At 41.7% G+C, this 15,709-nt stretch overlaps 1 protein-coding gene across 1 annotated transcript in view; it reads right to left on the minus strand.

The window, feature by feature from the left end:
- The window catches only part of LOC137937341 (protein NUCLEOLAR FACTOR 1-like), a 58,235-nt gene that overhangs the window by 40,842 nt on the left and 1,684 nt on the right, over positions 1-15,709 (minus strand). Inside the window, 4 exon segments of the mRNA XM_068782409.1 lie at positions 1,122-1,253; positions 1,324-1,424; positions 3,587-3,701; positions 9,027-9,171. Coding sequence (XP_068638510.1) covers positions 1,122-1,253; positions 1,324-1,424; positions 3,587-3,701; positions 9,027-9,171 — 493 coding nt within the window.

Genomic DNA, 15,709 nt, shown 5'->3' on the forward strand with positions numbered 1-15,709 from the left:
GGAAGGGAGGGCCACCTCCTCTCCTCTATTTACCTCCCTTTGGTTTTACAAGATTATAGGCCAACCAATTCCATGACCAAGAGTAGACTTTGAGTTTGGTAATATTTTTGTGAATGATCTAGATTTTTAGGCAAATTGGACAGGTTTGAACAAATCTCATGTCTTCAAAACGTTCTCTAGAAAAAAAATATAAGACACAAGAAACAGAAAGAATATGAGGGATAGCAAAGACAATAGCTGTTTAATGTGTATGTAGATATAGCAGATCAATATACATGACATATAAAGATGATTAAGAACCTTGAAATAACAGCTTCCAATAAAATTTGAAAGATAACGACATACACAGCAGACTGTCAAAAAGAACTGCTGAAAGTGACTCGACATGCACATTGTTCAGCTAGAAATAATTTTTCTAGATGAGAATAAAAATAACAGCACAAAATTTCCACAGATAATAGAACCTCAGTTGAACAAGAATGAAATGTCATACGCCCTTCCCACTTGGCATTTTTAAATATTTAAGAACGAATTGAAGACTATTTCTGGAATAATGTTGCTAAGGCACAAAATTACAGAAAACCAAAGACCTTCCATCACCTTATCCAACGATCACATGTCCCAACTTTCACAAAAAAACCAAGGCAGAAAGATTAGCCAACAAGCGTCTTAGTACATCTTGTTTAGAGATACTTTTCCTTTAATCCAACTATCATCTTCATAATATTCAAAAAAAAAAATCTTCTCTCCTGGTCTCTGGCTTTGTGATGCTTTCTATAATTGTAGGTTTTTACTTCTTTTATAGTTTCACCGTTCTTTTTTAAAAAAAAAAAAAATTGAAAATAAGACAATCTTTTTTAAAAAAACAATAAGACAATCTAACAGAAAATGAAAAAAAGAAAAAAAAAAAAACTTATACACCATAATATAAGATGGTAGAATATAACCAAAGTACCAATAAAAATATTACTAACAAATTCTCTGTTTTTGGGTATTTGGCAAATTACATAACCATTCATCCAAGCTTTTATGGCTAGATTTAGCACATGCTACTAGCACGTCCATTCTCCAGATTAAAGAAAGACATTACTTCTCAGTGCTTCCAAGTCCAACAGGAATACCTTGGGACGCGTAAATCCTTGATCAAGAAACCCATCGCTGCAAAGGAGCTCATCTTTAGCATCCTCCGGATGCTTGGCCAACTTAGCCTCATTCTTTTTCACAACATCTCTAGTATGAAAAAAATGATTTAACTTTGGGGGGGTCAGCAAAGCATAAAATTCCACAACTAGAGAAAAACATAAATGGATGATATGAACATACCATGTGCATAATGTACGCATCCATGATACTTGTGTCCTCTTCAAGGCCTTTGAGATAAAATGGCTTCTTGTTACAATGCATTATATCTCGATAACTATTGCCTAAAAACAGAAAATACATGAAAAAACTGTCACACAAATCAACCAATTAGAACTAAAGAGCAGAATATGCAACAGATGAACATCCACACCCCCCCCCCCCCCCCCCCCCCCGACACCCACCCACCCTTTGCATGTAGGGGGCAAACAGATCCCAGGCATATGCAGCAGGGTGTTTTGGGTGGGCTGAGAGGTTGTTTAAGTATGTATAGGCAGAAGATGTGGAAAAAGATCCCTTGGGACAGGGAGTACAGATTAGAGTATCATTGGAGGTATTTGGTTGTCTGGTTAGAAGAGTGAGGAGGAGTTAGGATGCAAGGAAGGCCTCAGTATCAGTGAGATGTCTTCTAAGGTTTAGATTTCAGTCCCCATTTTCTGACAAACTATCCGAGATATTGATCTCTGAGTTACCTGAAAGGCCAAAAATTTCTGGAAAGCTATTTTTGAGGGGGGATTGGCCAACCCACTAGTCATTCCAGAATTTTGATGTATTTCCATTTCCAATGTAACATTTTGTAGCCATTTTGAATTTGGGGAGGAGCTGAGCTTTTTTTCTCCAGGCGGGGTGAGAGAGAGCGAATTTGTCCTCCTTCAGTCCACCAACCAGAAGGGAGATTTGCCTTCTCCCTAACAAAAGCTCTCCAAATCAAATGATGATTCATATTAAATTTCTAAATCCATTTAAGTAGCAGAGCAAAGTTAGTCGTGGATGTATCTCGGATTCTCAATCCACCTAATACTTTTGGCTTGCAAACCTCCTCCCATTTAACCAGATGATATTTTTTTTCACTGTTTCGACCGCCCCAAAGGAAACGTCTCTTTAGGAGCTCAATTCTGTTTTCTGATTGTCGCTGGGCAATGGAACATAGATAAATAATAGTTAGGGATTCCTTGTAAACATGACTTGATGAGAGTTAACTTGTCTTCTTCCATAAATTAACTTAGATCAATTTTCCACTAGCTTTCTTTTGTTCTTTATTTTCGGTTGAACTAACATTACGTATTATACCTATAAAGAGTGAGGATGGGGACTCAAGCCGAGGTTTGATAAACAAATTATATTCAAGGTCATACTACTTGATAGTGTTCTTGATTGGAGATAAAAGCAGACATCAACAGGAACAGAACATGATCTAACAAGCAATGTAAGAAGAAAGCATCCACGAGCATAAAAAAGAATAAAACTACATAAGAAGATAGCATGCACAAGCAGCCATTGATTGTGGAAGGTGACTCTAAAGTAGTAATTGACTGGTGTGTAAATGATAAGGAGCCACCTTTGAGACATTGGGCAACCTATTATAACATTTGTACAATTTCCTCCAGCTTATGTTGAACTTGGAATCACATTCCCCGTTCAGTAAATTCGTTAACTGACTACCAAGCCAAAACTGGGAACCTCCTTCCAATCCCTTGTAACAAGAGAGTGTCCCTAACATGTATTTTCTCTCTTCTTTTAATAATATTCACTACTGAAGTGAGTGCTCTTCTATTCGGCCTCCAAATCTTTAAAGAGCGGCTTCATGGCAAACTATTTATCGAAGGAGACTCAAAGACTGTCATCAGCAGGTGTTCAAAAGAAAGCGCCCCCCCCCCCCCCCCCCCCCCTTGGCGCCACTGGCCAATCACTAATTATATTGTTGACATTGTGTCATCCATTCATTGTAATTGTAACCTCGTTCCTAGATCAGCCAATTCTTTGGCGGATAAATTAGCAAAATTCGGAACCTCCCAGCAATCTTTCATTGTTTGGGAAGGCTTCCCCTCTTGTAATCTGCTCGTTTGAGCTCTCTTAATAAAATTCAGCATCATTTCAAAAAAAAATATTCACACTATATTCAAAATATAAAAAAGCATGCACACGCATAAAAACGAATAAAACTACAGGAAAGCTTCAATATAAAGAGAACAATGAGAAAATATAAGATAAGAAGTGATCTTTTTTAACATATGTTCATAGTTTCACAAGTGATAGATGAAGAGGTCTTCTTCTTTTTTCTTCAAATAGAAAATTATTTTTTTAAAATGTTTAAGAATGGAAGGAGCAAGTCTCCTCTTTCTTTGGGAGTGGTAGGCTTGAGGCTTCTTTCTTTCTTTTTTTTCCTTTGATGTCTTCATTCATTAATGACAATCATATCAACTAGGATCAAATGATCGATACTTACAAAGAGAGAAGAATTGCCGCTGCTTAGATGAATGGAAATCTGAAGTCTTGTAAACATCGAACCAGTGTTCATACAACTTTGGCTTAAGGCCATAAGTGGAACCTAAGCCAAGCTCCTATAATGGCCAAATAGAGTAGAAAGGTGAAATTACCCATCAAATTACACTCACTGCAAATCAGCTGTAGAAGAATCATGATTACATCTCGAAAGCAAATAATAGACTGACAAATTTGACTTTTCCAAAAAAAGAAAAGAAAAGAAATCATTTCTATCAACTAGGCAGGCATCATGCCCAAGCTTCTCCAGCAATGATAAACATAACTGTAGACTGGAGCTTATCCAACATAAGCTTATCGGCTAGTCACCATCAACAAAGAGCAGGTCCACAGTGAGACCATGAAAAGTTATACTTGGTGGAAATCGACATTGCATCAAGGTTGCTTAGATACAAGATACAAACTTTATTGAGCTATTAGACTATATAGTATATATTTGATAATATACATTCTTGATATATGCTACATATCAAGTTAATTACTTGTACTTACTTAATATTATGCACAAGTTACTTTGTTACAAAAAATATTTATTGTTAGTGATAAAATACAAGTTCAGGGGTATTTTGGTCATTTCTTAGATTTTCAATATTACATTTTTCTCTTATAGTATGGCCATTAGATAGAGAATGTCTTATTTTATCTCTAGTTAAATTTTCATTCAATTTAGACATGTATTTTAGGAAATATGTAATTTTGAGTATTGAGGGGCATTTTTGTCCTATTGTAAAATTTCACTTAAACCCTGATTATAAAGAAGCAGGTAGGGCCTTTCTGGCTCAGATTCGAGAGGCAGTCCAGAAATCCATTTTCTCTTCTATTTTGTCCCCAAATCACCTACTTTTCATGGTTTCAGAGCAGTAACGCAAGTCTTGGCCAAGTTTCTTTGGATTTTGTGAATCTTACTCCATTTTTAGCAATCTCCTTGAAGGTTTTCCCTACATTTCTGGACTGGTAGGGTAAAATTTTCATTTTTTCCCTTCTTCTACCTATCTTAGCCTATTGGCTAATGATTACTGCTTCTATTTGACTGAATGTTGAGATTTAGAAGTGTTTAATGATCCCAATTAGAGGAAATTTCTCAAATCTGCCTGCATCGTCAACCTAATGCTTGCGTCATCATCCATATAGCCTACGCCATCTTGATTTCTTGCAATTAGGTCATTCTTTCATTGATTTATGGTCGCAATTGCTGGAATTGATCACTATTGGTTCTAAATTGAATGAATTGGTTGTTACATTGCCCTAATTGAATTCAGTGTGGGGCCCACTTGACTACGCAAAAATTGAAATTTGGGGAAAGTGTTTCCCTTTGGTTAATTGATGCTCCAGTGTACTGAATTGTGGTGTTTGGTGATATTTAATGGCTAATTCCAGCCCACGGGTTGCTGTCCAAAGGACTGCTGAGAGCTCAGATGTGAAATTCTCTCAGTCTATTCAGATAACTACAATCCGGTTGAATGGATCGAATTATGTAAACTGGTCTAGATCAGTTTTGATGTATTTGATAGCCAGAAGAATGGAAAAATATATAAATGATGATCCCCCTTACCTGTTACTAAAGATATGGTGGCAGAAGATAATTTAGTAATGACCTGGTTGGTCAATAGTATGGAATCCAGATTTAATGATCAGATTTTGAGTTGCAATACTGCTAAGGCAATGTGGACTACATTGGCTTCTATTTTGTCTCAAGAAAGTAATTTATCAAGAATCTATGAGTTATATTTGAAGTTCTTTAATATAAAGCGTGGAGGTAGATCAGTGACAGATAATTTCACTGATATGAGGGAGTACTACAGGAGATTAGTACATTCCGTCCTTTTACTACGAATGTTGAAGACATCCGTAAGAAAGAAGATCAGATTCAAGTAGCCAGGTTTTTGGATGGTTTGGGGCATGAGTATGATGCTATTAGAGCCAAATTGTTGGTTAATGAGGATGTGACCACTCTTGAGCAAGCTTTTAATAGAATTCTTCGAGTTGAAGGTGCAGTTGTAAATAAGAATGAGTTAGGTGGAGCCCTCTTAGAAGCAGTTGTTCTTAACCTTCAATCTTCTACTGGTAAGCCCGATGGTCAGTTTCATGGTGGTAATAATAGAGGTAGAGGTCGCTCTTACACAACCCGTGGTCGTGGCCGAAATGATCGGGGGGATCGAAAATGTGTTTATTGTGGTAGGACTAAACATATTTATGAGAAATGCTGGGACAAATTTGGTAAACCTACCTGGGCCAATTCTATAGTCACAAATAAGGACGCCTCCTTACACACTGGATCGTATGAGGAAATTCAGCAGTTATTACAACGACTGGGTCAACTGACTGCTTCATTTACTGCTTCTCAAACTACCGAGACTCCTGCTTCGTCAGCGAGTACCATGATGGCTAGTATAGGTATGAATGCACTAAATGTGTCTCATTCCCCCTCTTGGATCATTGATTCATGAGCCTCTACACACATGTCAGGTATGCCCTCTCTATTTCAATCCATTAGTCCATCTCATTCATATCGTCGAGTTACTTTAGCTGATGGATCCACCTCTCCCATTCGGGGGGAGGGTATAGTTCGCACTACTCCAAAAATATCCTTAGATTTTGTTTTATTTGTACCAAAGTTTCCAGTTAATCTCTTGTCTGTGAGTCATATTTCAGATGTCTTCCCCACGACAGATTGCACAACCTGTGATATTCCGATTCTCCAATTTGCGGATGATACTATTTGCTTCGGGGTTGGTACAATAGATCAAATCAGAAAACTACGTGTTGTTCTGGGATTATTTGTATTGGCTTCTGGTCAGAACATAAACTGGGGAAAAGCCACTCTTCTTGGCTACCACATTGATCCAACTGGGCTTCGAGATATGGCAGACTACTTGGGATGCTCTGTTCGAAATATGCCAGCTACATATCTTGGGCTCCCACTTTTTGATTATCGGCCTTCGACGTCACTATGGTCCCCCCTCATTGAGAAATTTGAAAAGAGGCTAGCCACTTGGAGGGGTAAACTTTTATCTACAGCGAGGCGTCTCACTCTCTTCAAGTCTAGTCTGGTTGGGCTGCCAAATTATCTGTTATCATTCATGTACTGCCTGGCCTCCGTTTGCTCCAAAATCGATGCCATCCGTCGGCGATTTCTCTGGAGAGGTTCAGAAGACACCTTCAGATACCATTTGGTTAGTTGGGAGGATATTTCCATGCCTCATAATAGGGGAGGATTGGGCATCCGACCTACAAGAGAAATGAACAAAGCTCTTATGCTCAAATGGATTTGGAACTTCAACAACAAGCATTACAGTTTATGGAGGAATATGGTGAAATTCTACCTTCAGTTTTCGGGTGCCTGGTGGAGAGAGGGTGGCGCCGCTCGCCTATTTTCCCCAATATGGAAATCAATTTTCAAGCTTCTTCCAATATTCAGAGATGCTACCTCGTTTCATACAGACAATGGAAGGACCCTTCTCATCTAGTCGGATGAATGGTGTGGGCCCCTATCCCTCTTGGAGGACTTCCCGAGGCTGCATAGGGTGGCTAGCAACATCTCTTGCTCTGTGGCTGATTCATGGAGTGATCAGTCGTGGAGTCTCCCATTCCGCCGAGGACTAAATGATGAAGAATCGTTGGTTTTTTGCTCTCCTTACCAGACTCAGCAGTACTATTATCTGGGAGCACTCAGTTGATAAGCTAATTTGGAAGTCCAACAATAATGGCCAATTCACTGTTCTCTCATATCAGAAAGCAAGACTACAGTATTCATGAGCACAAGGCAAATCTGGCTTGGAAACTCTTAGCGCCAAGCAAAATCTAATTTTTCGTGTGGTCGGCCATCAAAGAAGAGAATCTTACTTCGGACAGCCTTCATAGAAGAGGCTTCACCGCCCCTGATCTTTCTTGTCTCCTTTGTGGTGAATGCGAAGAGACAGTCCAGCATGTCCTCTTACACTATGGACTTCCGTGGCAAGTCTGGATGAAGATTGGGCTCCAAGTGGGGCTACATCAAAACCTCTTTGGCACCTTTGAGATGGTTCGAGGGATTCACTTTCCTCGACTGGGTAAGTTAATACTTTCAGCCTATCTTGCGTATGTTCCATGGTGCATTTGGCTCGAGCGGAACAGCCGAAGATTTAACTCCAAAGCTAGTACCCCAGACAACATAGCTTCTCATGTCGTTGGCCTCATCTCGAGCTGGCTTCATACAAGGAAGGATTTTGCCACTCTATCGGGTGTTTCCCTTTGAAAAAATTGGAATTTGATCGAACATATGTCTGGCCCCTACAAAACTCCGTGTATGGCCATCTGGGATCCTCCCCCTGCATTAAGCTGAATTTTGATGGTAGTGCTATTAGCTGTCCTAGGCCAGCTGGAGCAGGCGGAGTGTTCAGAGGTCACAATGGAGACTCTATTCTTTCTTATGTTGGTTCGGTGGGCATTGCCGATTCTAATACTACTGAAGTTAGTGCTCTACTGTTCGGCCTCCAAATCTTCAGGGATCATCTCCATGGCAAGTTAATCATTGAAGGTGACTTGAAGACTGTTATTAGTTGGTGTTCCAAAGACAGCTCCCCCCCTTGGCGCTACTGGCCCATCACTGATAGTGTTGCTGACATTGTATCTTCTACTCATTATAATTGAAATCTCATTCCTAGATCAGCCAACTCTTTGACTGATAAATTGGCAAAATTCGGAACTTCCCAGTAACCTCTCATTGTTTGGGAACGCTTCCCTCCTTTGTAAATTGCTCTTTTGAGCTTTTGTCTTTATAAAAATCAGCATCATTTCAAAAAAAAAAAAAATTAAAGAACAGCAACATAAAATAAAATAATGTAGCTCAAATGTAAATTCCCTAACCCATCACCCTGGTTGAGTGGACCCCACCCCTCATGGTATCATCAAGCTCAACTTTGATGATAGTGCTGTTGACTGCCTGGGCCCAACTAGCATTGGTGATGTCTTCAAAGACCACGAGAAGGAGACTCTTATCTCCTACTCGGGCCCCATTGGAGATTGAATACGACCACTGTTGAACTAGTGGCGCTCAAGAACAGGTTGCCAATCTTCTTCTAGTCTGCTGCCAGTCATCACCATTCCAGTCTTTGGGTGGAAGTGAAGTCCAAGATGGTTATGGCATGGTTTTCCTTCCCCCCTTGGAAGCATAGGCAGACACTACAAGACATTTATGATGCCTCTACTTTTTTGGATATAGCATGGTTTCATGTACCCAATCAGCCAACTCTGTAGCTGACCATTTTGCCTTTCAATCTCTCATTGTCTGTAGCTCCTCCTTGCCTCCTCTCTAATCTAGTGTGACTTTTTACCTTTTAATATCTCTCAAAAAAATGTAATTTAGATGTTAATGAAGAACAAATGTGAGAGAGAACAGTTTCTACCTTAAAAAGAGATTCTCCTGTTCCAACCCATTTCCCAGTCGACACATTATCAGCAGGCATCTCCCAATCGAACTTCCACTTCCTTTCAGTCAAATCACGAACCTCTGCTTCAGTTAGTATGCGACCCACATGAGCACGGAAGGAGCTGCAAGAAAAGAGTGTTACACAATAAACATAATAAAAACAACTGGGCATAATATATGAGAGCATACAACTAAAGTTGAGAAACCATATGAAATCTCAAAGCTTCTGCCTTCAAATTAACATATAAGAGACTGATGTTGGAGAGCAATCAGAGACGGTAAGATAATCTAGACATATATATCCAATAGGTCACCAGTTGGTAAGACTTCATCAAATTTATTAATGAACCTAAAAGAACTTAAGAAAGGCATGCACGGAGGGGAGTAACAAATCAAATAGAAACAACAGATCGAATAGAGGAGACAATGATGGAGAGAAAGAAGTTTTATAGATTGTAGCAACTACAACTCTTTTTTCTTTAAATTCTCATAATTACCACTTCCCACTCTTTTATCCAGATGAACCCCAAATGCCTCATTTTCTAGAAAGAGTTTGTGAAACCAAAATGAAACGTGTTTGCTGAAGAGAGCTTCTACTAGAATATGCAGATGACTTACATAATTTATTTATTTTTATTTTTTTTTGAGAAATGGATGATTTCATTAAAACAATACAAAACAAGATTAGGCACGCCTCCTTACAAGAGGAGCATGGAGGGAGGCCCCCTGCTTAGAATAACCATCTGCAACAGAATTTGCAGAACGGAGAACATAGTACCAAATAGAGGTAATAAAGGGGAGAATGTCCAAAATGGAATGGTAAACATCCCAATGACGCCATGGCGGGGTAGAGGGAGAGAAGAACCATCTGATGATCACCGCGGAGTCTCCCTCAATGTGAAGCAGCCCAAAGAAATGCTCACGAAAGATGAAGAGGCCTCTAAGGAGGGATTGAAGCTCAGCAACAGTGGAGTCCGCTATGCCCATAGGACCGGAATAGGACAAAAGCTAGGTACCGGCCGAATCATGGAAGGCCCCACCATAGCCAACCAAACCAAGGTTGTTGAGGAAGCTGCCATCAAAATTCATCTTGATGTAGCCTGGATCAAGAGGACACCATTCTTGCAATTTTGGAGGCTTCGACGGAACTCCTAACTGGGCAAGGGTGCTCTAATTTTCTCTGACCGAAAGCCCAGAGAGAGCCAATCACTCCTTCCTAAAGTAGAGCCAAGCAGAGATGTGGCCAGTAATTGAGGAGATAACCCGACCACGAGGAAGATGCATGACGTTAAAATGAATGTTGTTGCGCTCAATCTAGATGCCCCAAGAGATGAAAGCAACACATGTAGAGATGATCAATCTCCACAATTTAGGGAAGGGGATCCCAAGGAGCAGCCATCAATTGCAAGATTGTCCTCTGACAGGCAAAGTTGGACACTGAACCGGCTGAGGATGCTCATCCAAATAGACCAAGAATATAGGCAGGTAGCAAACAGGTGCCGAGAGGTCTCCTCCTCCAAGCCACAAAAGGGGCAAGAGGTGAAAATAGTGAGATTGCCACGGCGATGAAAGTTGACAGTAGTGAGAATTCTGTTGAGCCCGGCACCCCAAAGGAAGAATTTGATCTTCAGGGGAGCAGAGAGACTCCAAATAAATTCAACCTTGTGCTTAGGGGTAACTGAAGTCCAACCCTTGATGAGGGGGTGTAGGCGGAAGAGACCAAGAAAATACCACTCGCCTCCAGCCACCATATCATCGAATCTTCCAAAGAGTCACAAGGCCTAGAGTCAGAGATCACCTCAAGGAGCCGAGAAACAAGCAAGGCATCCACGTCATCCAATCCTCTACGTAATTGGAGATCCCAACTATCCAACCTCCAGGCATCCGCAACCGACATATCGCATTGTGTGGAGGCCTGCCAGATACTGCCAAATGAGCCCTTTAGATGCCCAGAGCTAACCCACCAGTTTTCCCAGAAGCAGATCGAGCAACCATTTCCAACGTGAAAACAGATGCCCGAGTGAAACAACGGAAGGAGTGGAAAGATAGCTCTCCTCCCTCAAAAGGTCCACCAGATCTCATGCCAATGAAGCTTGGATGCCACCATAGATCTCCATAGATTATTGCCAACAATGTTGAATTTCCAAATCCACTTAAGGAGGAGGGCCATGTTCATGTCCGTGGAGAGCCTCATACCCAGACCTCCTAGCTTTGGATAGAAAATGACCCCTCCAGGTAGCCAACCGACGATCCAAACTCTCAATAAGCAGGCTCCATATGTCCTTGCTGATGCGGGATGTAAAGAGAGGGAGACCGAGGTATGTGGTGGGGAGGGTAGATATAGAACAGCCCAAGAAATCTGCAATGGATCGGAGTTTGTCTGTGTTAATGTTAAACCCACCAGAGATGTTTTCTACCCCGATACAATCTCAAAAAGCCTCAATAAAGCCTTGATCTTCACAATATAGTCCAAGGATCTGACCCCAAACAGTAAGGTATCATCCGCATATTGGAGAAGGTGAACATCAAAAGACTCACAACTGCTAATCGGCCCAAGCGAACCAACCTCTCTAGCTCGATAAGTCATGGCCGATAGAAGCTCAGCCCCAATATTGAGTAGGAGAGGGGAAAGCGGATCCCTTTGCCGAATACCCCTGGAGCCCTTAAAAAAGCCACAAGCAGTCCCATTGAGACGGAGGGAGAAAGAGGCCGATGAGACACATGATCTAATCCAACCCCTCCAACGGTCACTAAAGCCCATTTGACCTAGCAAGTCATCTGAGAGATCCCAGTTAACCCTGTCGATGCAAACCAAGGGCTACTAGAGCGAGAGAAATGGTCGAGGAGCTCGTGAGCCACCATGGAAGAGTCAAGGATGTTCCTCCCCCTTAGCAAAGCACATTGACCATTGTGGATGACCAAGGGAAGGAGGGACTTCAATTGTCGAGCAAGGAGCTGAGCAATAATTATGTAAGAGCTGGATATGAGGCTTATGGGCTGAAAATCACATGGCTGCTCAATATTGTCTTTCTTCGGAACTAAGGCAATAAAAGAAGCCCCCATACTTTTGAAGGTGATGCCATTCTTGTGAAAACCTCGAACCATATTGTGTTTGTCCTGCTCAATACAAGGGCAAGCTCTATGATAGAAATTTCCATTAAACCCATCCGGACCAAGCGCACAGTCACAAGTCATACCAAGAACAGCCTTCTCAATTTCCACCTCAGAGAAAGGGAGCTCAATCAGGGAGGCGGCAGCATTGGAGATTTTGGCAAAGTTGAGGTACTGGAGCTTAGGACGATGAGGGCACTCCTTTGAATAAAGATTTGCATAAAACTTGATCAAAGAATCAATAATTGAGGATCTGTCCGAAGTTACCTCATTGTCCACACACAATGAGGTAATTCGGTTGGTCCTCCACGCCGAGGCGACGGCATGAAAAAAGTTGGTATAGGCATCTCCCTCTTTCAGCCATCTAAAGCGGGCACATTGCTTACATCTCACTTTCTCTGAGTAGATAAGATAAAAAAGACGAGCCTAAAGAGCAGCGCAAGAAGAGAATTCAGAATTGGATAGGTACCTTTGTTCTTCAGCTTGGTCAAGGACATCAATCTAGGAAGTGAGAGAGATTTTCTCGGCACCAAGAGAGGACTTCAGGTTGGAAGCCCAGGACTTCAGCTTACCTTTAAGAAGCTTAAGTTTCTGAGGGAGGTCCCATTCCACACAATGACCATCGGTAAACTCGGACCACCTATCAGCAAGGAGGTGATCAAAATCAGCCTCAAGTAACCGAGAGTTCTCAAAGCGGAAGGGGGCAAGAACTCATCTACCAAAAGATGTAGAAAGGAGAATCGGCCAGTGATCAGATCCAACCCGGTTGAGAACCCTACCTGAATCATCTTCATAGATTTGGAGCCAATCGTTACTCACAAGAAATCTGTCCAGCTTGGAGAAAATAGCTTGTTTTTGCCCATTCGACCAAGTAAATGTCTTTCAAGATAGAGGAATCTCAACCAGCTCTGCACCCTATAAAGTCCGCAAAACTTCTCATGGAAGCGGAAATAGAAGTGGTGGGAATGGATTTATCATTGCAAAATCTGATCGCATTGAAATCACCCGCATTGAGCCAAGGCAGTGACCATAGTTGAAGAAGATCCTCCCAAAAAGATCTACGTTGTCGGTATCTAGTGGGTCCATATACCCCGGCAAGCCCCCAAGTGCAACCAACGCAGCAGTCACGAAATTTCAAACCAATCGAAAATTGACCAAGGCAAAGATCCATGAGGTCGACCAGGCAAGAGTTTCAGAGAACCATTAGACCACCGGAATGACCCACCGCATCAATAGTACACCACTCCAACGAAGGGCAGGACCACAATTCCCGGGCAATGGAGATGCATTGACACATCGTCTCTTGAAGGATCACAATCGAGGCCTGACAGGATTCGAGCACTCTGCTAATAACGGCGCACTTTTTGGGCGAGCCAACTCCTTGGACATTCCAGGATAGAACAATCATTTTTGGGTTCGTTTGTGGACTCATGGATCACCATCACCGACAAATAGCCTTTGCAGACTACTCCCATGAGTCTGGCAAGATTCATAATCTGCTTCCAGGTATCATCATCATATCGGTGCCGCTCCGACTAGAGAGTGGCTGCAATTTGCTCTGAGATGTCCTCAAGAGGTGGGGGGGGTGACCGAGGCCTAATTATATGGACCATGGTTAACCCCAAAAGAGTCCCCGAGAGGGGGAGTAGGAGCAGGGCTTCTATGACGCCTCTAATAAGTGGCAAGTGGGGTGTCCGATCTTCTGGGCTGTCTAGAAATAACCGCCGTTTCCATAGGCTAGGTGGCTGTAACAATGACTGATCCAGAGTCCGTGAGGCCCAGGTCAGAGCTATGCCGGGACGGGGGCGGGGAGGAAGGCTGTGTGGGCATTTCTATGCAGGGAGCAGGGTTGTGTGAGGGATGAGGAGGGGGCTTGGGAAGAGGTTTATAGGCCTGTAGGAAGGGTCCAAGTGGTCATTTTCTAGAGGGTGCAGTGGGAACGACTTATCAAAAAAGAGGGTTTCTTTGGGGATTGTTAATGGTGGTGGTGGTTGGGTAGGATTCAAAAGGAAGGAGAAATATGGTGGGCTGGAAGGGTTTGAGGAAGGCAGTGGAGCCGATGTGGCAAAAACAGTAGTGGAGGAGTGGGGTTGAGGGTTTGGTGCAGCAAAGTCTGGTTGTAAGGAGGGGGGTGGGGGGTTGGGTGGGTTCACAGCGGGGTTGACCAAGGGGCAATAGCTAGGAGTCCAAGCATCCAGGGATGAGTGACCTGGTCTGGCAATGGTCAGCTCAGCCGGATTCAGTGGAGCTGGTGGTAGTGGGAAAAGATTTTGGTCCCCAATCAAGCCTCTAGCATCATCATAAGCGGACAAATCATCAACAACCAACTTTGCTAAATAACATTCATCTCCAACCAAAAGCTTAAGATAATGAGATCCCTTCCAATGCTGTTTTGGGATGATGAACATTCTCGCCATATCCAAGCAAACATCAAAGCCGACTCCAGAGCTTGGTAAAGAAACTTACCAAAGCGAGTCGCAATCATCAGTAAATTCTCCTCAGATCATAGCTCAATTGGGATGCCCCAGATCAATATACACTACCCAAATTGGTTGAAGGGAGTCGACGAATCTCAGTCATGCAAGCGGCGCTTTGCAGCATGATAAGGCATTTAAGAAATTATCATAGATGAATCACCATCAATCACTAAGGGACCCAAGAATTCTAACTGTGGACCTTTGCGCAACATAAAAGCACCAAGAGTTCAGCCTCAAACTAATCATAATGCCTCTAACAATCCCTAACAACGCCTCCACCTCCAACCAAGCTAGGATTTCCTCTACAAAAAATTAATTTCATACACCCCCCTGGATGAGAATGTGTGTGCATGAGAAAGAGAGAGAGGAAGCAGCTAGTCTCTCTAGAAAAATATTAGGACAACTTAAAAGAAGACGAAGACCCAAAATTTTAGTCACCTAAATATGTACACAATAAATAATCCTCTCTATCACCCAAAGATTTGTGCATGCAATAAAAGGTTCTATTGTTCCTTTCTTTCCAAAGAGCCCAAACAGTTACTACAAAGCTGTTTGCCATAAAATTCTGTCTTGTGTTAACAAAGACCCTTAAAAATTGGACAACAAAACCTGAAAACAACATTTGAGAGCACATGGAAAAACTGAATTTAATCAATAAAGCAACCCACATTTTTATTATGAGATTTGGCACTTTGGTACTTCTTTAGATGCTTCATGGTCACATCTTGAGCATGGTGCAAATTGCATAGCGAATTCTTTAACTAGGAATATAGTTTTCCTTCATCATTATGATGAGGAGAATTCTCTCTCTAGATCTAGGCTGACTAATGTTTGGCTAGTTTGTTTTGGGACTTATCTTGTTACTTTTGTATCTTCATTCTCTTTTTATTTATAAAAAAAAAAAATTAAAAGAGCAGCTTAGAAGAGCCTGATATAAAGGGTACATGGAACAATTACATGGTTACTTTTTTTTGTTTTTTTTTTATAACAAAAAGAGAGTGTTTGTGCTTGGCAGTGCCTGGTGTGTATATAAACAAAGAGAGAACAATACAAAATCAGGGGAGCAAACCCC

Source organism: Aristolochia californica, unplaced genomic scaffold (genome assembly GCF_029961685.1).
Source record: "Aristolochia californica isolate CCGP_79_NKW_82.1479 unplaced genomic scaffold, dmAriCali1.0.hap1 SCAF_7, whole genome shotgun sequence".
Taxonomy (NCBI): domain Eukaryota; kingdom Viridiplantae; phylum Streptophyta; class Magnoliopsida; order Piperales; family Aristolochiaceae; genus Aristolochia; species Aristolochia californica.